At 34.3% G+C, this 22,928-nt stretch overlaps 2 protein-coding genes across 6 annotated transcripts; one reads left to right on the top strand and one right to left on the bottom strand.

The window, feature by feature from the left end:
* Positions 1-330: 330 nt before the first annotated feature.
* On the top strand, positions 331-12,417 carry mRNA-cap (mRNA-capping-enzyme). Of its 4 annotated transcripts, XM_067356985.1 has the most exons (7): positions 343-839; positions 2,549-2,767; positions 10,863-11,086; positions 11,190-11,376; positions 11,472-11,657; positions 11,772-11,954; positions 12,035-12,417. In XM_067356985.1, exons 1-7 carry the CDS (start codon positions 686-688, stop codon positions 12,259-12,261), a joined length of 1,380 nt encoding a protein of 459 aa, XP_067213086.1. In that variant the 5' UTR covers positions 343-685; the 3' UTR covers positions 12,262-12,417. The 4 variants fall into 4 exon arrangements, 3 of the variants coding, with proteins under 3 accessions (XP_067213086.1, XP_012221758.1, XP_067213087.1); XR_001100701.2 differs by lacking the exons at positions 10,863-11,086; positions 11,190-11,376; positions 11,472-11,657; positions 11,772-11,954; positions 12,035-12,417 and adding exons at positions 8,078-9,008; positions 9,094-9,229; positions 9,345-10,156; positions 10,252-10,620 and having other exon boundaries at positions 331-839; XM_012366335.2 differs by lacking the exons at positions 10,863-11,086; positions 11,190-11,376; positions 11,472-11,657; positions 11,772-11,954; positions 12,035-12,417 and adding exons at positions 8,078-9,008; positions 9,094-9,229; positions 9,345-10,620 and having other exon boundaries at positions 344-462; positions 597-839.
* A 375-nt stretch (positions 12,418-12,792) lies between these two features.
* Positions 12,793-22,890, bottom strand: LOC105671843 (cell division cycle and apoptosis regulator protein 1-like). 2 transcript variants are annotated; one of them, XM_067356980.1, is made up of 15 exons: positions 22,710-22,890; positions 22,057-22,184; positions 21,486-21,757; positions 21,158-21,409; positions 20,578-20,841; positions 20,278-20,503; positions 19,822-20,099; positions 18,764-19,022; positions 17,707-17,769; positions 17,413-17,616; positions 16,355-16,534; positions 15,929-16,279; positions 15,194-15,566; positions 14,760-15,103; positions 12,793-14,681 (listed from the first exon to the last, which is right to left on the bottom strand). In XM_067356980.1, exons 1-15 carry the CDS (start codon positions 22,765-22,767, stop codon positions 14,394-14,396), a joined length of 3,540 nt encoding a protein of 1,179 aa, XP_067213081.1. In that variant the 5' UTR covers positions 22,768-22,890; the 3' UTR covers positions 12,793-14,393. The 2 variants fall into 2 exon arrangements, with proteins under 2 accessions (XP_067213081.1, XP_067213082.1); XM_067356981.1 differs by having other exon boundaries at positions 20,578-20,838.
* Between the last annotated feature and the right edge of the window lie 38 nt (positions 22,891-22,928).

Below are 22,928 nucleotides of genomic sequence, written 5' to 3'. Positions count from 1 at the left end.
TTATTCGGTATATTAGTAAAATTTTGCTGTTAAAATAGATTAATTTTGTTGAGTACATTTGTTCGTAAAGACACATTAATTAGTTTACAACAAAATAATTTATTTCTAACAAATGTATTATACTAATGCAGCAAATTCGGTTTAAAAGACTTAAATAGTAAAATATTGATTAATTGTGATCCAGAATGGATCAAAATCCGTTCATTTGAAAGCGTTATAATTGTAGATCAAACATGCTGACCTCTTTAACAATTCGCGGCAACAGCAAGGTTGCGCTCTTCACGAAACCGAGAGAGTCGCGAGTCTTTAGACTTGTATTCCATGATCGATGATCACGTGACAACCCGGCTTCTCGCTGGGAGCTCAGTTCACCATCTGGCGTTCTATTCACTGTTCGTGATAACCATAAACATCTAATTTGTACCAATTTTTTGTTAAAACGGAAAAATTTTGGCAGGCACGGTGGGTGAATGCCGTGGTGTATCAACGCAAAATAATACTTTCATACACATAAAATCTATGTATTGGTTATATAGATCGCCGTGTATTATATTGCGTATTATAGCGTGTTTCTTAGCGAGTTTTTCTTTTTTCAGTCGGTTGCGCGCACATGTGCCTGTGTGTGTGTATGTGAAAAGCGGTGTGCGGTGATTTTAAAGTGTTTGTTTTTATTCACATTGCGAAGATGGAGAATACGGAAGATGAAAGAAATATGTCAAAAATGACAAATGTGTCCAGCCTTTTGTTGTTACTTAGCACGCTGTTCATGGGTGGTCTCGTCATTGTCATTCGTTATTTCGCCAATCGATGGTCGAAATCCAGCCAAAGTTCACCGAAAGGTATAAGCATTTTTATTAGCTTTTTCTTTTTGTCAGAAATTTACTTTTTTACAGTTTTCACATCCGATGACACGCAGTTGATACAACAGTGCACACTTTATGTTTCTATTTTTTTATAGCAAAGTAGTGAGGATCATCTTCTTAGGGCAGGGTAAGCTTAGGTACTTAGGGCTACTTGGGATCAATTGACAGAAAACGATATAAAACTATTTATAATTGTGTAATACAGAAAACGTTTGAAAAATCATAATACGGATATGTATAAAATATATCAATATTATGTATTATAATTCATCTTACGAAAATATGTAAAAAATCATGAACAAAGAATTAAGAATTTAATATTACATATTTTTCTGCATTTTCGTTTCTCGGTATTTAAAATTACATATTAAATTAATAGAAAATTAACAGCAAATATAATCCAGCGTATTTAGCCAACTGTCGTAAGAACCGTAATAACTTTTATCATTTTTGCAACTGCGTTGATATCAAAGTATTCCAACGATGATAAGAACGATATTTTTTCCTTCTATGAACGATATTTTTTTCTTCTATGAACGATATTTTTCCTTCTATTATATATATAGTTTTTGAGTTTTAATTTTATTATTATAATTTAAATAGGAACAAAAAAGTATTCTCTTTTATGTTTAACAAAAAATACATGTCTAGCAGATTTTCTTTAGCGATGATTAGCGAAATTAATATTAAAAGGAGGGGCTACTGACTTAACGTTAAACCAGCACTTCCATCTTTTAAAACATGTTTAGAAAAAAATAAAATAAAACATGATTACTAGATTTATGTGCTAATTTTGTGCTCTATCATTATGTAAAGAGATTGCCAGAAAATTAAATTTAAATTAAAAAATATAAATGATAGATGTAGCGCTGCCAGCCAGCCAGCCTCCAAGAGTAAACTATGTTAAATTATATAATTTAACGCTATGTTAAATTAATTAATTTAAAAGGCTTCTTATATTTTGCTTTTAAGATATTCGAGTCTCGAATTTTATGCTCAATATTTAAATCGAAAAAAACATAGTTTATTCTTGGTAGCATCGCCACATTTGTCACTTGTATTTTTCAACTTAAACATTGAACATAAAATTCGAGATTAGGATATCTTAACAGCATAAAATATAAGGTCTTTTACGATTAAAAAAAAAATAAAATTATCGGCGAGCACCTATGAAAAAAATGTGCAAGCCATGAACAAACTACAAGCTGTGAAACCTTTGACTTGCTCGATCTCTACGAACTTTACGACCAACGCAATTTTGAAGTTAGTTTCTTTACAATCGCTTGTAAAACACCTGGAATATTCTAGTGAACGGAGTTTATTTATGAATAAAAGCAAATGTTTACCAGGTTATTATTAATTTCTAAAAAATTGTAGGTGTATGCTTCTGACTTACACATGCTTGCAATTTTCGAAATTAATACAGGTAGCAGATAATAATTCACATTTTATATAAAATTGTACATTTTTTTAATATGTTAATTTGGAAAATTGTACTAAAATTATTTTTAATTATATTTTGTATTTATGTATACATAATTAACTAAGCAGTGCTTTTATTTGTCGTCAAAGATTTTTTAGTAAATAAAGTCTTCTCATTATTTTATTATTGTAAACAAAATACACGGCAATTTATCCGTGCTGCATTATATTCAGAATTAATTTTTGTACTTGTGCATTTATAGATTCATTCGCGATGCCGTCCTCGGAACCATCATCACAATCGGAAAGTATATCGCAATCTTCGCAATCATTGGAGAAACGCCCGAAAAACAAGAAACGTCGAGAGCAACAGCAAGAATTCACGCATCCTTGGTTAATCGCCACGCTAAAAGGACATACAGGACTCGTCACTGATATGGCTTTCTCTAATAACGGCAAATATCTCGCGAGTTGTGCCGAAGGTAAGTGCAAAAAGAAATTATTCGTTAGTGTAATTTTAATCGGTGGCTTAATATATTCCGAAGAGAATACTCTCTGTATAAAACGATATTTGATATTCATTGCGCGGTTCGAAAAATGAAAAAAGAAAAATTCATGGCGGAAAATTTGATTCGGAAGAATTTGTCTTGCTCGGAGCTGTGATTAATGTTCATTATTTTCAATCGTTAATAAATAATATTATTTTTTTTATTTTGCAAAATTATATCACAGTGTTACTTTTTGATATAGAAATTAAAATTATAGTAACATTTTATTTTTGAAGCTGTAATAGATTTTTAATTATAATAATTCGGATGCTGTTAATCATAGAAATTTATTATATTATTTGGAGATTATTAAAAATCGAAATAAATGAAATAGTCTGCAATTAAAATTTGGAAGACAACAATTTTTACTGATTTATTCTGTCGAAATAAAGCTTATGGCTATAATTATAGCTTATAGATGTTTAATTCAATGAAGACGAACTTCGTAATTAAAGACAAGCGCCACTTGTAAGAGTTACATTACAGTGGAAAAGCAGAACAAGTAAAAAGCTTTTTTCTATTTTTAATGTATATCGTGATGATTCACGAGACGTGATGATTCGCGAGACCGCGCAGAAAACTGTACGATGCGACGCAGTTTTTCTGATATAATGGATTTTTTACGTCCATGCCTATCCCTTTTCATAATATATAGACAACTATAGCGGCATAGTACCACCTCTTTCTGTGATCGGTATTCTATTTTAAAAGCCACATTCTTTACATTATTATAAACATTCTTTGATGAATATTCAAAATTAACAAAGACTAAAATTTCTAGCATTAGAAAAATTTGTGTGAAAGACATGCGTTGGAAAGTTAAATAATAACCAGAAAATTTTTACTAGCTTAAATTCTTTTCGTTTATAATTAAAATATCCAGTGTGTGTGTGTATATATATGTGTGAAAGTGAAATAATTTGTCTAGATAGCTTAATATACCTGGACACTCTGCATAGCACGTCACGCGTTTAATTCTCCAGCGCATATAAAAAGAATCATGTGTAAGTCAATAATCTCTTTTATTTAATTCGTTGCTTTTATTTAATTACTGTATTTTTCCATGCTAAATTAGAGATAGAAATTCAACAGATGTTTTAAATAGTATTTAAACATCGCATATTAATGTTTCGCGTGTCTCTAGATCTGTCTTTATCATTCTTTAGATTTCCGTGTTATTTGAAAAATTTCTCATTATTTTATTATTTTGCTGCACATTTTCGTTTTTATGAGATTGGATACGCGATAAGAGAAATCTAAAGAATCTTAAAGATATCGATTCTAAAGGATTTTATAGTTTCTATTTTTTATGGTGGTTTATCCTTTGAATAATCGCGTACTGAGACACTCTGCACAATCTACTGGAACAACGATGTATGAATCGCGAAATTGTGTCGATCTTTATCACTCCTACTGATGTTTGAATGTCACTGCGAGTCGAAAAAAAGCAGGCACGATACATTCCATTTATATCCTGTGTCAAGATTCTGCCTTCTTGACAGAAAATGAAAGCATTGTCTTTGCGATATTAATGATAATAAGAATATGACAGCGTTGCGGCGCGCAGATCGTCGCAAATCATCATTGATGTATAAACGAATTTCGTTGCGATATCTTTCTTGCCTTTCGTCTCGCTTTAAGGAGATTTTATTTATCGTAAACGCAATTTATCGCTTTTAATCTTTCGAATTCTCGTGAAAACTTCGAATATTTTATGTTGATCGATCCAACACTTGAAGATTTCTTTTATCTCTCTTTGCATCGTAGCTATTCGCATTGTACTGAATGTTAACAGAGATTTCATTAATTAAATGAAAAGAAAGAAACAGAAAAGCGGAAGAAGGAGATATTTGCGTGTCTTGTATCGACATCTTTATCAATAAAAATAGATCTCCGGTGATATAAACTCACGCATATCTTTTTTTCTCTGTGACATGAAGATCGGAGGATTCAAAATATCTACGGGCAGTACTTCTCTATGAAATGGATTACGTGACAGCATCCACCGACAAGGATTCCTATAACACTATGACAAATAGAGTCGTACAATATAACAATCGTTAGTTTGGATCAACACAGATCGGGTTTTGCAAAATAATGTACGCGACCGAGAAGGAAGACAAGTATCCAGACGATCTCCAAGATCAACTGCTGCAAACAACGGACAGCTTTCAACACCGGCAGCTGCAAGTGAGATTATTCATCAAGAATAAAAAAATGCTGTGATACCGTACATATTAATGCTGGAACGACCGACTGAATACATCCACTTCATAGAATCAAGTTTTTTTTCTACTATAAATTACGCAGGAGAATTTCGCGAATTTCTATCTTGATCGCCGTGGTCGATCGCAATAGTTTCTACGGAGATAAATTTCTGGAATTGATTAATCTTTTTTTTGCGAGGCTACTTCTAAGGGAAATAGCTTTGCTCACAATAGATTGTTCCTAAAACGACTTCTCGTCGTTTTAAAAAGACGATACTTTTATAAGCGATATTTATTTCGTCAATAGTAGTATTATATTTATTCAAGTGCATTGTGAAACAGAATTGCTTAGTATTTAATGATCCGGCGATATGATATTCTGACGTAATGATGCTCTTTGGATTGATCCAGTGGCCTGAAATCTTTGTAAAAAAAAAAAAAAAAGAAAAAGCTGCTATGGCGCGAGAGATGGTGGGAAAAGCAAGTGTTGACTGTGAAAATCGACTAAAATGTTCAGATTATTCTAAGCATTAATCTTACATTATTGAAACAAGAAAGGAAATTTTGTTATTAAAAATTAAAAATTATTTTTTGATATTTAAATTTTTAATATATGTAATATACTTTTAATATATTTTATTTTTAACTTGGTTCTTGTTCTCGCTAAGAAAAATTGATCAACTAAAAAAAAAATATTTGATATAGATTTCAGATTCATTTACATTGTGTGTGTTGTTAAATGTATGGTAGCTTGATTATATTGAAAGTTCATATGCAAGCAACAAGATTTAAAAAATTTTTTGGTGGAACTATTAGTTTTAATAACTGATGAACATTTTCGAAGCATTTCAAAATATTGATATATGATGTGTAGGATAATCTGTGTTAAAAGGTGTATTGCTATTTCTTTTATCTATCATAATCCGTGGTCGACACGATATGTAAATATTAATGTGCGCTTTCGGTCTCGTTCGCAAATCGTTATTGCGATAACGAAAATTGGAAATAGCTCAAAAATTTTAATTTGCAGAATATGAAAGCTCATAAATAGCTTATAATTTTGCGGTAGTGGTTTTTTTATTTGTGCAAGGTGGGGAGGGGGGGCAGCTCGACAGGGGTGTTTTTTGTACTACATATTTCATCGTCTGTAAATAGCTAAAGTGGATAATGATTCATGCGATGGACGAGAGACAAGGTGCAATACACTTATCGATAAACGTATATCGTTGTTACAGCTGTAAACTGTGATATTCGCAAGGTTAATTTTCGCACACACACCCACACACACACACACACACACACACACACACACACACACACACTGTTTATTTTGGCAAATATTGTTCGTTTCGTGATTGTCGAAGTAACTCGATCTTTAGACTGTCAGACGCAGCGGGCTCGACAAAGGTTGCGAGAATGCGAAAACAATTTTAATAATGATTATCTGAATTAATCATAATTAATCAAAATGATACCATAAACATTGACTGAATGAAAATAATAATAGCTCTTGAATAATTTTTGAAAGAGAGATCTTGTTGGTAAAACTACATCGACCATGTGTGCATTTTCTTCTGTCGAAGAAATTAATAATGCGCATATTTATATATGTTTAGCCTGTGTAATGCACATATTTGTTTAAATATAATGAAAACAATGAGTACAAGTGTGTTTTTGAATTCTGCAGACTTTACTAAAAATTCTTGTTTCTTTTGCGTTTTTTGCGAAGAAAGAAACAGTAAGTGATTAAATCGATGAAAATATCGTAATCTCTTAAACAACGAAAGCAATCTTTTGTCAATCTTAAATTTTTCTCTTTCTAATTGAAACTAAATGTGTATAAACTCTTCTTGAAAACGAAGAAACTGGATCAATTTATCTACCGCTAAAATAATAAAATTGAATTGCTATGATAAGACTTGAAATAAAAAAATATTTGTCTAATAAAAAATTAAATATTGGAGTCGACATACCACTCACTCAACTTCGAAATAATATTCAGGCTAACAATCTAATCTAACTTCTTGCGTCTTTGAGAATCCATCATATGTGAGCAAAATTAGTCACTTTTGTGCGCATTTTCATTGTATCCGAACGTAAAATCGTATTTGGATTGAAACTGGAAGCCACGTTGAAGATTAAAAATTACATACCACTGTATGTAATATAAATATAATGTAATATAAAAACATTTCATGCTCTAGTTTTATGCTAAATTAATAATTGAATTTGGATTTTTTGACGATTAATAATAGGTTGCGAAGCTACCGAGTACTTCAAAGTAAAATTCCTATATTAGAAATTATTATTTCCTATATTAGAAATTTTTAGTAAACTTCGTCATTTCCTTTTATTTATATTAAATTTAATTATCCTGATTTTGTTAATTAAGTCAAGAGTATTTAAAAATAATAGTAATTAATAGAATATATAAGAGAGTAACGTTTTAATACATTGCTAAGTTAATTATTCAGAAATGCTGATTTTTTAAAATTTATATTAATTATGTTTTATATATATATATATATATATAAAATATTAGAATAAAGAATGTATTATTGATGCTTATAAAGTTGAATTTAATGCGATTTACCGCTATTTAGCGTGTGACTGATTTTAGGTACGAGTCCTAAAACAGATGTCGCTATTGCGTATGTTACTCTTTCTTTCTCTCTCTTTCTATCTTTCTCTCTTTCTCTCTTTCTCTCTCTGTCAAGAAAGGGTTTGTAGCCCTATGACATACATCATGGCTAACTCTGATACCACATGTTTGTGATGGTGAATTTGTATGGTGAATTATTGTCGACTTCTTTTTAATCTTCAACGTGGCTTCCAGCTTCAATCCAAATACGATTTTACGTTCGGATACAATGAAAATGCGCACAAAAGTGACTAATTTTGCTCACATATGATGGATTCTCAAAGACGCAAGAAGTTAGGTTAGATTGTTAGCCTGAATATTATTTCGAAGTTGAATGAGTGAAATGCTGAACTGTTTATCATAAAACTTTGAATTGCCTTGCATTTCCATCTTTAGTACACGTCAACTGTACAAAAATGTCGGGCGGAGATAAAGGTCCCGTTCCACCGCGTTGGCTTCACTGTCCGCGCAAAGCGATGAGGATGATCCAGAACAAATTTTTGGCCTTCAAGACACCTCTGTCTTCTGCCTATGACAGTCAAGTGCCCGAGGCGTGCCGTTGGCGCGTGGATATGCTCTTTGCACATCTGAAGAGTCAGAAATTGACGATGGGATTGTGGATAGACTTGACAAACACGACGAGATTCTACGATCGCAAGAGCATCGAGGATCACGGCTGTAAATACTTGAAACTGCAATGTAGAGGTCACGGTGAGACTCCGTCACTGGAGCAGACCCACATCTTCGTGGAGGTTTGCAAGAATTTTATTGCGCAGAATCCATTGCAGATCATCGGTGTACATTGTACACATGGCTTTAATAGAACTGGATTTCTGATAATCAGCTATTTGGTGGAAAATGACATCAGCAGCGTTGATGCTGGGTTAGCGGAGTTTACTACTGCAAGACCACCTGGAATTTACAAGGGCGATTACATACAAGAGTTATATAGACGATACGATGATGAGGAGGATGCTCCACCTCCACCTGCAAAGCCCTCATGGTGTCTGGAATGTGATGAGTCCAACATCGAGGACACAGATCAAGAATCAAGTACAGAATATGAAAACGGTCATCAAGAGGGACAGGGCAAGAAGAAGAAAAGAGAGTACAACAATAGAAATCCAGTATTCATGGCTGGTGTGCCTGGTGTTACACCTATTGTAGAGAAGATGAGACTGTCAGGAATCCAGAAACGAGTTCAAGAGATTTGTGGGTGGACGTCTACAGGATTCCCAGGTTCCCAGCCTGTGTCCATGGATGTCGAGAATATGAATTTGTTGCATACGAAACCATACCGTGTCTCCTGGAAGGCAGATGGCACAAGGTTTTAATTGAAGCTCCATTCCAATATTTATTAAAACAAAGAAAAATCAAAGAAATCTATTGTCTCATTCATTGTCTTCTTTTAGGTATATGATGTTAGTGCAAGGAGATGGAGAAGTATACTTCATAGATAGAGATAATAGCATCTTTGAAGTAAACGGGTTAACATTCCCTCATTTGCGAGACATAAACAGATGCTTGAGAGATACTCTAATGGATGGTGTAAGTATAATTCTATTGATAATTATTGCCTAAAATTATGAAAAACATAACTAATTTTCTCAAAAAAATAATTTTAAATATCAAATAACTATTTTTCATAAAATCTTTATTTTAGGAAATGGTGATCGACAAAGATAAGGGCAAAGATATACCTAGATATTTAGTATACGACGTTATTATGTATGACGGGCAAGACGTTAGCAAGTTACCGTTTTATCCTGACCGTTATTCCATTATCGAGCATAAAATAATTGCCGGTAGATTAAGAGCTATGAAGGAGGGACGATTGATAAAGGAACGAGAACCCTTCTCGGTGCGACTGAAGTATTTCTGGGACGTAACATTGAGCAAAAATTTATTAGGCGAGAAATTTGCCAAGCAGCTTTCCCACGAACCAGATGGCTTGATATTTCAACCCGCTAAGGAAAAATATTGCACGGGAACATCCCCGGAGGTCTTAAAATGGAAACCATTGTCATTGAACTCTGTGGACTTTCGATTGAAAATCGTCACGGAATCGGGTGTGGGCATTCTGCCGAAGAAGATTGGCCATCTGTACGTAGGCGGGTTGAAAACACCGTACAGCACGATAAAGATCACTAAACAGATCAAAGATTTGGACAACGAGATTATAGAGTGTAAATTCGAAAATCGACAATGGATCTTCATGCGGCAGCGAAATGACAAATCGTTCCCTAATTCCTTTAATACAGCCGAGTCTGTGTGCAAGAGCATCAACAAGCCGGTCACGAAGGAACGACTTTTGGAGTTCATTGATAGATGCAGATTTATGCAGGATGACTCGGACCTTATGCCACCGCCAAGCAAGAAATTAAGATAATCCTAGATACACATTATTCGACTTATGTACATTTATGTTAGTGAATCATACATACGCATAGAAGTATCACAATTTTTACATCTCAAGTAAGTTTTCCGAATACATCATAAAGAATAAAACGTTTGCGAAGTATATTTATGTATTATAGATTAATTAGCGATTCATATTTATTTAATTGCAGCATGGGTACTGGACTCTTAAGTCTCGATTTGATTTTATACTTCTCGCTGTGTTCTTAATATAATTAATTCGATCCGATTTTTAATTGTATGTTGATTGTATGTGATGAACCATAGATAACAGTTTGAATATATCTTTTTGCTTTTAACAAATGAAGAAAAGAGAAGAAAAAGTAATATAGCACAAAAGTGATGGAAAAGTAAATATTTACGACATCGAGATGTCCACTTTATGTTTGTGATAAATGTGCCCTTTTAATTTTGATTTTGATTATCTCTTTATCAGAATATTTCTATTTACTCAACGTTATACGATGTAATATTCTGATCAATTAAAATCGATTGTTGAATAAAGGAACTTTGTAATAATACTTATGTATTGCAATTATTTAATATCCTCTTATTCCACATTATCTAATAGAATATAGAATATCGATTATATCTAATTTTAATAATTGTCTTTAATCTTAAATTAATATTCTATAAAATTATTTGTTGCTTACAATAGTTACTGAATAATTAATTCACAGAATTTTGATTTACTTATTCACACAATTTTAACTTTTTAATTGACAGAAGTTAACTTTACGATTTCTATTTCGTTTTATTGCAGATCGTACCGTGTTGTTGTGGTATCCGAAAGAGTTCACGTCAAAAGATCGCAAATCTCTGCGTATCAACATAGAATTTGATCATGCAACTTTGATACGTTGGTCGCCGGATGGAAAGGCATTCATTATTCACAAAGCTGTGGCTAATGTCGTCGAGGTGTATAAAATCACCAAGAAATCTGATGGCCACTTAGGCTCTGCTACCAAAGTGCTGGAGTTTCCGCGGGTATCATACCTAATTTATGTTATTCTTGTTCTAAATTATTTTATTAATTAATATTATAAATATAGTAATTAATCTGTTGTGTATCATATTAACTTTTGTATAGCGTCACACCGAGGATGTCGTCGGAATGGATATCGCGTGCACCGGGAAATACATCATCACGTGCAGCAAAGTAAACGATCTTATTATATGGGACTTGAAAGGACAACCGTTGGCGACTCTAGAGATGCATCTCGGATCTACTCATCGCGCACGCATATCACCTTGCGGTCGATTCGTTGCTGCCTCTGGTAAGGAAACTGCATTTCGCTTTTAAATACATTAATAAAATTCTCCTCCTGAAAGTGAAATACAAAGATATTAATGTGAAATCATCTTTACAAAGGCTTTACACCGGACGTGAACGTATGGGAAGTGGTGTTCAGCAAATCCGGAGAGTTCAAACAAGTGGCCAAGGCGTTTGACCTTGCCGGGCACACGTCCGGAGTTCACGACTTTGGTTTCAGCGCCTGCACCAGTCACATGGCCACCGTGTCCAAGGATGGAACGTATCGATTCTATGACACGAAAAGTAACGTATATTTTACATAGATTTACTTGATTTACAGCAAACTTGAAAGATCTCGAAAAATATAGAATTCAAATAACGTACGAAACATTCATGAATATATTATTTCTTTTTCAGTCGAATTTGACAAAGGAGAAGACCCGCATGTTCTAATGACCGGTACCTGGTCCAACACGACACCGGCAAGCCTTGCTTTATCTCCGAATGCGGAGGTTTTAGTGATCGCGCATGGGTCATCTATATCTTTATATTCCACTATCACGGGCGTTTTGGATAGTACCATAGAAGACATCTTTCTTGGTAATTATATACATAATCCATTGATTTCCGTATATGTGTAATGACTTGAGAAATTTGTAAACTCTTCAATATTCTTATAGGACCCATTACATGTTTGGCCTTCGACACTGTGGGAAAATATCTATTAGTTGCGGGTAATAAGCACATAAAAATTTTCCACAACATTCCTGGATACCGAACGGCGATAGAGTCTGCTAAACGCAAATTGCAGCAAAGGCAGACGCAAGCAACAAAAGAGCGTCTGGAAAGGATAATTCAGGATAACAAGGAGCTGCTTATAAAAATGGGAGAGAAATATCCAGAATGACGTTAATTCGCACTCTCTTCGATTGTTCCACGGTGCGCCGAAACTGATTAATAAAAATTAACATTTTTCCTTAAGATCAAATAATTTCTGTATCATATGAATGTTAATATATGAATTTACCTATTTTTTGGTAATAAAGATTTTCATATGCGTGCATCTCTGAATGTTCTTAATGTTATTTTTCAGAATTTTACTCTTAGATTCATGAAAAAAATTGCATATCTATACACAGACTTGTATAAATTTCGAAAATCTATATGCAACAATTAGTAACAAATATCTTTTTTAATTTCATCTTATTTTCATGCTATTTTAGTCCAATAAATTTCGATAAATCAGCATGGTATTAGAAATACTTAAAATAACATCACAGGTTTCATTATAAATGTCCGAAAATTAGTAGATGCTAGCTTTAGAAAGTGCACACTAAATTTTATGATTTATCTGTGTGAGTAAATAAAAATTCGCAAAAATTTATTAAAATCAAAATAATGGGATTTGCATCGTGAATTGTTATATATACATTACGGATGCTGTCTAAACAATTTTTATTGTTACCCTTGTATTTCTGACTACCATGTGCCCAAGGAGATAATTACAATTTTCATTATAAGACTTCGTACAACGTCGACATACACAAAACGTTTTCACTTTTTTATATCTCTCATATCGTGCTATTTTTCTTTTTTTTCTTTTCTTTTTTTTTTTTTTTTTACAAGAGTGTGGCCTATTAACAAACTACAAAAAATTTTTATATAATAGGTAACTATATACAAAATAGTATCCTTGGCATCGTGAGTTATAAACTGCAAATCTCGGCAATAGAACGCGCGAGTATGATCGCCAACGTTCAAGAACACGTTTTTGTAGTATGACTTTTGGGTAAATGTATGACAATATCGGTGGTATATAACGAGAGCGGTACATCTACTTGAAGGACATCTTAAATTTGTTTCATATTTCTATTAGATTAGGCTAGTAATTTTCTTATCACTAAAGGAAACACTCATAACTTTAAATTTCTTTAAAACTATACATGCTTCTTCGTTTCAGATGTTTAAAAAAAATATTTTATTGTTTAATAACAAATATAATTGCTTTTTATTATCGTCAATGAAAATTTTATTTTTGAAACAAAATGATACTGATATAAATTTTCTTTTGTAAACATTTTTGATGAACAATTTTCAAGCTGCTTCTGCATGTACTGCATTACAAAATTATGAGCAGCAAGGTAAGTGAGAATTTCGAAAAATTTAATATAAAAATGCAACAATATCCAAACTAAACATTGATGTAATATATCTTATCACATTTACGTATGTTTATTGCGTTCTATATGTTTATTGCATTAAATTATGCATCACGTAAATTCAATTAAAATTACCGAGTTTTTACGTCGAGAACTATTTATTATGCTTCAAAAATGCTGGCTGATTCGATAATAAGAATGTAAATTTATAGTAAATAATATTATGATATTGATTATAACTTAAGTTTAAACACAAAATAGCTTTAAACACGCTCTAATATATATAAAATTTTCAGAAATTATGTTTATGTAAGAGCGGAAACATATGCAATATCTTTTTGTATCAATTTGCATCAATTTGCATTGCTTTTACTTTCAATGACAATCCTACTTCATGAGAGTAAAATAATTAGCATTACTACGCAGTTTTAAATCTACAAAAATAATAAATATCGTTTTTTAATTCAATATCTGATATTTAATGGCAGATTAATGGTATTTGGAAACCATTTTTTAATCCGCCAGTTTATGTAAAATTTGAAGCAACACAAAAAACCTGAAACAAAAAAAAAACATTTTAACAATGATGTGAGTTGTCACGCATGGTTTCAAGTGCTTCTCTTATTACTAATTAAAGATGCCATCACACGTTATCACTGAGTGAAAAAAGTTACAAAATGGAGTCTTGATCACTTGGTGTCGGGTAAAATCTTTTGCTAGTTTATCCGCTTTGCTTTTCTGTTTTTTTTCCCTTTTTTTTTACATATCTCTAATGACGCGTGCATTAGAGTTCAATATTTCTTCGCAGCCACGAGGAAACGTTAAACTCTTTTTCGCGTTGGTGCGTACAGTCTACTATGCAATAAATAGATAATGTGGTTTATTTCTTCTCCTTGTCCATTTCACCAAACTCCTTTTTGACAGAAGCTTTATTGTCGGATTTTTTGTCCTTATCTACGTCCGCGGATTCCTTCTTCACTAGGATCTTGTTGTCTCCCCATCTGGTATCAGTTTTAAATTTGTTCTCCATCTCAGATCCGTTTATCTCTCCACCGACCTTTTCGTCCTGAATTTCCACCACCTCCACCTTTCGCGTATCACTCTGCATCATCTTCGCTGCTATATGGTATATATTCTTCACGGCAGTCAGATAAGTATGGCAATCCGTCTGTAAAAAATGTAAAAAATAGATAACATTTCAATATTCGTTCTCCGCGAGCTGAAAACAGGAGACAAGCATACTTACAGATACTTTCTTGAGCTTTTCTTCCGCGCCTCGTAATTTATCTTTGTACATTTTTAGATCTTCCGACAGACCCTTAATATTATTGGTCTGTTTTGTAGATTTTTCATTGGTTACAGTTAATTCGTGTTGCAGTTCCATCATGCGATCCTCGGTGTCCAAACGCGCCTTTTCAGATCTTTTCAACTGACTAACGAGCTTTTCTACATCTAATAAGGAACCTTTGAACATGACGATGCCTTCCGGAATCATTTCTTCATCGCTTCTTTCCACGACGCAATCCTCTCTCCGCGCTCTTTTTGAAGGTGGTCCACTTCCCACAAACACAGGTAACAGTTTTTTATTTCCTGTGAACATAAATATATAATAACAGTATAAAAATATAATAATTGATTATATTGACATGTTGTAATATTTGTGTTAAGAAGATGAATTACCAAGGGCAAGCGAACGTAATAATATATCTTCCTCGTTGTCCGCTTTGATCGATTCACCTCGATCGCTCTCTTTATCATCTTTTTTCTCGTCTTTTAAGTCATCCTCTTTCGACTTGTCAGTTAATTTGCGATAGTGCAGAGAATCTCTCGTAACGACCTTTTGTACTAATTTTCGTACCTGAGCTCTTGACAAATTGAGTCCCAGGGTATAAATGAGTTCTTCGATATCCTTATCAAATATATATCCGCAGTGTGTCTGATCAAAATATACAAATGATAGTAGAAGATAAGGATCGTAGGTGTACAGTTTCGTTTTCCTCTTCTTTCCGTCCTTATCTTTGTCCCTCTTACTGTCTTTTACAGAATCATCATCCTGTAGAAATAATTGCAATATTCATGTCATAAAGTATAAATACACATATATATTTTGCATCTTACAACTCATATTGCGATTACATATTTTCGATAGTTAAGGAAAATATTTGTTGCAAAATATAAACAGTATGTTTGAAACGAGATTGGCATTTTTTATAAGCGCCATTTACTAATCATTAATTGCACTTTGAAGTTTTACGTTTACTTGTCTAATCTGTTAATCATAAAATTTCAAAACGTCACTAATTTTATCGGTAAAAGACACTTATATATATATATATATATATATATATATAAAAATTGATCCCATTATTTTCTAAACATACTGTGTAAAATAAAATATAAAGAGTGAATTCTTACGTCTGATTCGTCTTCCTCGTCCTCCTCATCATCATCATTTTTGTCCTTTTCTCTGTCTTTATCATCCACTTTACTTTTCGCATCTTTGTCATCTTTCTTATCTTTGGCTTCTTCTCTCTTCTTGTCGTCTCGTTTTTCATCCTTCTTACTGGATTTCTTCTCATCTTCTTTCCTTTTATCATCCTTCCTATCATCTCTCTTATCATCTTTCTTGTCTTTCTTCTTGTCTTCATCCTTTTCCTTAGACTTTTCAGGCAGATTGGACAATGAGCGATAAATCCGAAAGCCAAAATCCCGCATCAACATTTCGTTGAATAATTCAGCAAAGAGAGATACTTCAAAAGAATGCTCCTACATAAAAAGCAATTTTTGTATACACATTATTCTTCTTAAAATAATAAAAAAATAATTTCTATAGAAACAAACCTTTGTGTCTTCTGGTCTGTAATCCAACAATACGCTCAGCGACATAACTGTACAGTCAAATTTTCCACTCTTGGCATTTCTAGAGGGATGAACGATAATGTGCGATGAATCCGGCAAAGTGTACTTCTTTTCGAGTACGGCACGTTCGCGTTCATAAAGTTTCCTCTTGTCCTCATCGTGCTATGAACAATGCAAATTAATAAATATTAACCAGTTGAGTGGTAATGTATCATATATGTACAAAAAAAAGTGCCAAACGTGGTAACGTATCATATATGTATATTTCTAAATAACTCCATTAATTTTCAACAGATTTGCACAAAACTTGATATCCTAAGGTTTTTTGAGCTGCTGAATTCGAATCTGTTGTCAAAATTGCAAAATTCAAAATAGCGGATCCAATATGGCGACTGTTAATTGTTAAAACGACTAAAATATTGGAGTTAGGTAAAATATGTATAAGACCTTATTTTTTTATGAGTTTCATTTTTTGTTTGACAACTTTTTCCGTACAATAAATACTTTCTGAAATAATTAACAAAAACAGTTTTATTTTTGAACCTTTGAGGGGGGCTGGAGGGCGGAGAGGGGCTGGAGGGCGGAGGGGGCATTTGCGCCAAAAATCCATTTGGGAATATTATTTACTAGATAAAATAAGTATTTACGCTGAATATAAGCCAAATCGAAGGTGCTTTTCAGAAGTCCACCCCCCTTTTTTGATCCACCTCCACTTTTGACTGGAAAGTCGTAGTAAACATTTTCAAAAATCATTGTTCTTGAAACGCACTTTCAAATCCCCACTCGACCCATAGTGCCATTTAATATTTTCCACCCTTATTCTGCCCCCCCGCCCCCCAGGGCGTGGGATGCACACCCATTCCAAAAAGTTGCTTTTTCGAAAACTTTGAACCCATGTTTCACCGTTTTTCGATATTTTAACTTTTGGCACAAATCTTTCGGAAAAGTCTACCACTCAACTGGTTAAAAATTTGAAATATTCTTAAATATCATTATATTAAATATATGCGCACTAAAATAATTCTGTGCATATTACTCACATCTTTATTGTCTCTGAATTTTTTATCATCCTCTTCTTTCGATGGTGGTGCGACATCCTCTTCATTTTCATCGCCTTCGTCTTGCCGACCTTCCTCTTTGGCCTGCTCGGACTTCGCCGCCTTCAAAAGTCTCGCTAACAATTGGGACTTCAAGCCTTTCGAGCTTAGACTGCGAGCTACTAGTTCTTGACGCAATTCGTTCACCTAAATCGAACAAAGCAAATTGCGCTAGAATTCAAAGCGACAGAGTAAAAATAGAAAAGGTTTGATTTCATATTGCATTTAAATACTAACGTTCATCGATTTCGGATCTAGCTCGGAATAGTGCGTAGGATCCTTCTTCTCGGGCATAGAATCGTCCTGGAAGAAGAAAGTGCACGTTAGTGGGAAAGGAAGTAAAAAGCCCAGAGAGAAAACTACAAAACAGAAGCAGCCCCTATAACGAAACGAAACCACTCCCTCTTCATTCTTTCATCGCTCTCTACTTTTTTCAACACTCTCACATTGTAAACGATATACACATATCTTCATTCACGATGACCGTCAAGTATGACTCAAGTAACTGCTAGAATCTCATAGTGTCCTGGCTCTGGTGTCTGTGTGATCGGTAGGTAATGGATAATATCAATAATGTTGTAGTATATAACGATGATGAAATGAAACTTTTGAATGATTTCTCAATGTTGGTGAAGGTTTCAGGAAAGGGAATGGCTCAGCTGCGCTCTTCTCCGAGCTAGGCTTGCTTGCTTCTCTTGTTAATGCAATGTGACTGCCATTGGCTAAGGAAGCAATACATTACCCGTCGATCCTCGTTTGCGACATTAGGAAAAACGTTAAGAATTCTTGTTAATTTATATATACGATAATAAAATAGCGATCCTAATTTTAAGTTGACATTCAGAATTCGGCTTGTTAAGAATGGGCGACATCAAGTTTTGCTATCATAAAAGCTTTTTCCTATAAAACATGATTTTACAGATAAAAGTCAAATCCATGGAATTCAACATCTAATCATTCACTAATGATGCGCGTACTTGCGTTTTTAAGAAAATTACCGCTGCCTTGACATAGCGTACTCACACGCTAACATTTAAATTGTGAATTTAATTAACGGCAATGCCATACAAGAGACGAAAATGTGATAGTTATCCGAAATAAATTATACTATTGACAGGATCGATGGACAAGTATAGCCTATTGAAAATCCAGTTTAGTAATGGGGAAACGGTGGCACAAATATATATATATATATATATATATATGTATGTGTATATATATATATATATATATATTGTATATAGATATAAATATATAATAAAAAGGTATAAAAATAATGGGATGATGTTGGCAGTGCCTTTTGATCAGCGACGGCAGCATCATCAGGTTCATTGGTAGCATCCAAATCGTCGGGGTTACAGGCGGCACGCAGCAACTTTCGCTCCAGTTGTTTCTTATAGTTGAGTTGCAGCCCGTCCCATTCCAATCTGGTAGGCACACAGCTCCAAACATCTGGGAGAAATAGTATGACGGTTTCAACGCGAGAGGGTACCACTCGCCCGGACTTGTGGGTCGTTTCTGCACGTCTGTAGTAGAGTTCCAGGAAGCGGTACCTGTGCCGCAAGGAAAAACAATACCCAAACGTCAACTCAAGTTAATGCCGCTTAGCGTTGCCTTATATGCTAAGTGTTCGCTCGCTTGTTCGTAAAGCCCACGCACTGCATACAAAGCCACGTACAGCGCACAACGTAGAGACCACATTTGAGAGACAGAGAGAAAGAGAGAGAGAGATAGAGAGAGAGAAAGAGAAAAAGCACAACTCAGTGGGTCACAATTAATATAATAATAGAACGATAGTGATGATTTGTCTGCCGCGACTGCTCGTATATCGTCGTCGATCGGGGGGGTGTGCTCGAAACTGGGATCCAGTGCAGCAATCTCCATCGGTCGCTCGTGTTTACAATAAATACATACCTCCACTGCAGAGAGATTGAGTTACAATCTTAACTTATCAAGTCAGTGAACTGATGTTAGAAGTTACTCTCCGATTGTGGATAGTACACCTATCGAATATATATCTTAACACCATAGTGTTCTGTACACTGATCTTTTTTATCCGAATAACTCGTTTTTTACGCCGTGGGGGTAACTCTAGAAATGTAATCCTAGATAATATAAAAAAAAAAGATGGAATTTTTAAGAGATGAAAATACCCGCAAATTGTGACCTTCGGTACTCGGTTGCAAAGTGGTATTGCCGGAATGCGGAATGTGCAAATATCAACGAGCAGAAAAATTCAGTGATATCACATTGCTCTTTGTAACGAATCGGGGCTTTAAAAAAAAGCTGTTTATAAAAGTGCTCCAGAGATTTTCGATCAATGAAAAGTATTACTATTGGAAAAAAGCATACCACTGAGTGCAGCTGGATAAATCTATGCCGGTAAGTGCTTTACAGGTCCTCACGGCTGTCCTGATTAATACGGACGGATCCTTTTCAGGATTAGGCCCGTCTAACGAAGGACTCCATGGCCCACCAATTGCCATTGTCTCGTTTTTGCCTCGTAAGCCTACTAAGAAATTTATGAGGCGCGTAGGATGAACGTAATCGCGATCCGGATCCCTGTCTTCAGAAACCCCGCAACACCTTTTGTATATTTCTTCCATGGCGGGCATAGATATGAGCATGACCTAAAATTAAGAAATATTCAGTATATAAAATCATTTTGATGCATGTAAATATATATATTTCAATTTCTATTTGTTACAAATATTTTGACACGTTTAATCAAATTAAAAAAAAAAAAAAAAAAACTGTTTCTTGTATTCTTGTTTCATATAATGATCGCAACACAACTTCTTAACAAACCTTTGCAGAGAACAGATAGTCAGCATCCGAGGGTTCTAGTACTGCTGTATTTTCGATACACGGGTCGACGTCTTTATGCATAACATGGAAAGAGCACGGTTTATTAAGAGTAAATGGCATGTGGGGCGGAAAAGCATCGACCCATCTGAAGTTAGTGGAAAAGAAATCGCTAGGAATGTACATGTTTTGATAGCGTCTTCTTATCTCAAGAACATCTGCTTCAGGCCTGTGATAATAAGCAGCGATAAAGCTTTACGAATCCTACACGTCCGCTGTGTGAGATAGACAAATTGCACTTACAGATCCAGTGCGATTTTTGGTATTTGCACCATGTAACGCGGCACGACTCTCGTACGCCGACGAGGTCTTGGCGATTTACTCCTCCTAGTCCTTGACGGACTGCGATCCTCTTTCTTCTCACGTTCTCGTATTCTCTCTTCACGACGTCTCTTCCTTTCTATTTCCTCATCGTCATTTCTTCGTTCGCGAGGAGATCTTTCTCTTACTCTACCAACTTTGTTACGGTTGCTAGTAGCGTTGGAATTTGTCGTACTTGTGAACCTACTAATAATAATTTAAGGTTTAGTTAAGACGTTGCGTATCGCAGTTCATGTTACAGCTCCTATTGTCCGAATATCCAGAATCCAAATTCTACAGTATTTAGATTTAAATACTTTTGCTGAATTATTTAAATATTGTAAATTTCTTCAAATTATTAATTTAGAATCAACAAACGGCAGACATAAAACTTTGACATTTGATACTCAAGATTTGGATATCCGTAAATCAAAACAGCAGTAAAAGTATTAATTTATGTCTGAAACGCAAGTAGAAATTACATAGTAACAATGCTATTGAAGATAAGTAATGATCACTTCACCTGTTGTTAGAATTTTCTGCAGGAGGTGGTACAGCATTATAATTGCCTGATGTCCTGTTTGGTTGTTGTTGCTGCTGTTGCTGTTGACGATTTGGTTGGTTATTTTGTTGAGTATTTGCATTATTGCTATTATTCACCATAGGCAGCACTTGTACTCTAGTAGCATTCCATTTAAACGGCATAGAAGGATTGTAGGACGCCTCTACAAGTACGCGATCTCCCACTACAGGATTAGATCCCTTTACACATACACTGGGAAGAAGAAAAAGAGATTTAACAGAGCATATAAAACAGAAATTTGAAAAAATTTATTCAACTTGTTGCTTACCTAGTTTGGAAAAATACATCTTCATCTACAAAACCAAAATTATCGTGAACTTTGGTAACAGTGCCTGTGAAAACTCTCTGCTTTGTAGACGATGAAGGTACATTCTGTTGCATCTGTTGAGGAACACCAGCCACAGACGGTTGAAATGCATTTGTGTTCAATGCTCTTGGTGTTGGATAAGAAACTGTGGCAACTTGCGGATACAATTGTCCTGTTATTCCTGATGGTAAGTTAGAGCCAAGTGTTGCCATTGAAGCCATAGTGATGTTGGGCTACAGAAATCACACAATCGTTTATATTTATCATATTTTTCACTGATTATTGGACAATTAATATATCAGTCTTGTGGAAACATTAACTTTGCATTTTAAAATAAATCAATATTTTATTCCTATATAAATATAAATAATTTTGAAAAGTAAATATTAGATTTGATTTATGATACATCCATATATGTTTAAATTTAATATATAGTTTAATCAAGTATTCAAATGTAATTTAACATTTGAATAAAATATTACATTAAACGTAGCTTAACTTATGAATTATATGAATTATCCTTGATATTTACCTGTTGTAATCCCAGACTTTGTTGATAGACTTGTTGGGGTTGTTGTTGATATTGTACCATAGGCTGTCCACCAATACTGCCCATGGCTTGACCCAGCATTTGCTGCTGGATGTTTTGTATACCTTGTCCTTTTACAAACATTAAAAATTATTACGGATTTTTAAACGCCTTTTATATTAAATATTAACAATGACATGCGAAAAATCGTTTAAAAAACTGCGTTGAAAAAAATAAACAATCCAAAACAATGTTTTGTTTTGGATGACAGTGTGTTTATCTCGGATATTGTAAATAATTAAGAAAAAATTAAAATTTTGCGAGATATATAGTTGACAACAAAGCTCAAAGCAATGAGGGAAAAAACAGACGACAGTTCCTCCAGATATCACACCGTTTTAGCGACGATGGCGTTACGCCAAAGGTCATTGAGGAACGAGGGCAAACCTCGAGCGACCCCAAAATGAAACGTCGCGCGGTGTGACCGATAACGCGCACGAGAGCTTGTATAAGTAGATTTGTACAATCAAAAGTGTTTGTTGACTAACGATAAATCAGTTACGGAAGAAGATTTGGCAACATCGTTCTACTGCACACGAAACGACGAAACTCTTGCACGCTGTAATCTCCAAGAAAAAAAAGAGCATTACACTTACCTGCATTACGGACCCACGGTGGGTTCTTGCCACCGCCGAAGGGTGACAGATTACTCATCCTGCAAACGGGTGTACTGACTTGTCAAATCAGTTATGTGTATGCGTAAACGCGACAGTAAATCTATCAGCACTCACGTTCAGCGTCCTTCATTCAGGCGCCATGTTTTCGGATGTACTACGCGAATCGAAAGTGCATCTCAGTGTGAGCATAAAGGTATA

Source organism: Linepithema humile, chromosome 6 (assembly GCF_040581485.1).
Source record: "Linepithema humile isolate Giens D197 chromosome 6, Lhum_UNIL_v1.0, whole genome shotgun sequence".
NCBI classification, from domain to species: Eukaryota; Metazoa; Arthropoda; class Insecta; order Hymenoptera; family Formicidae; genus Linepithema; species Linepithema humile.
Note: the sequence above shows the minus strand (reverse complement) of the source record. Positions and strands in the feature narration are given on the sequence as shown.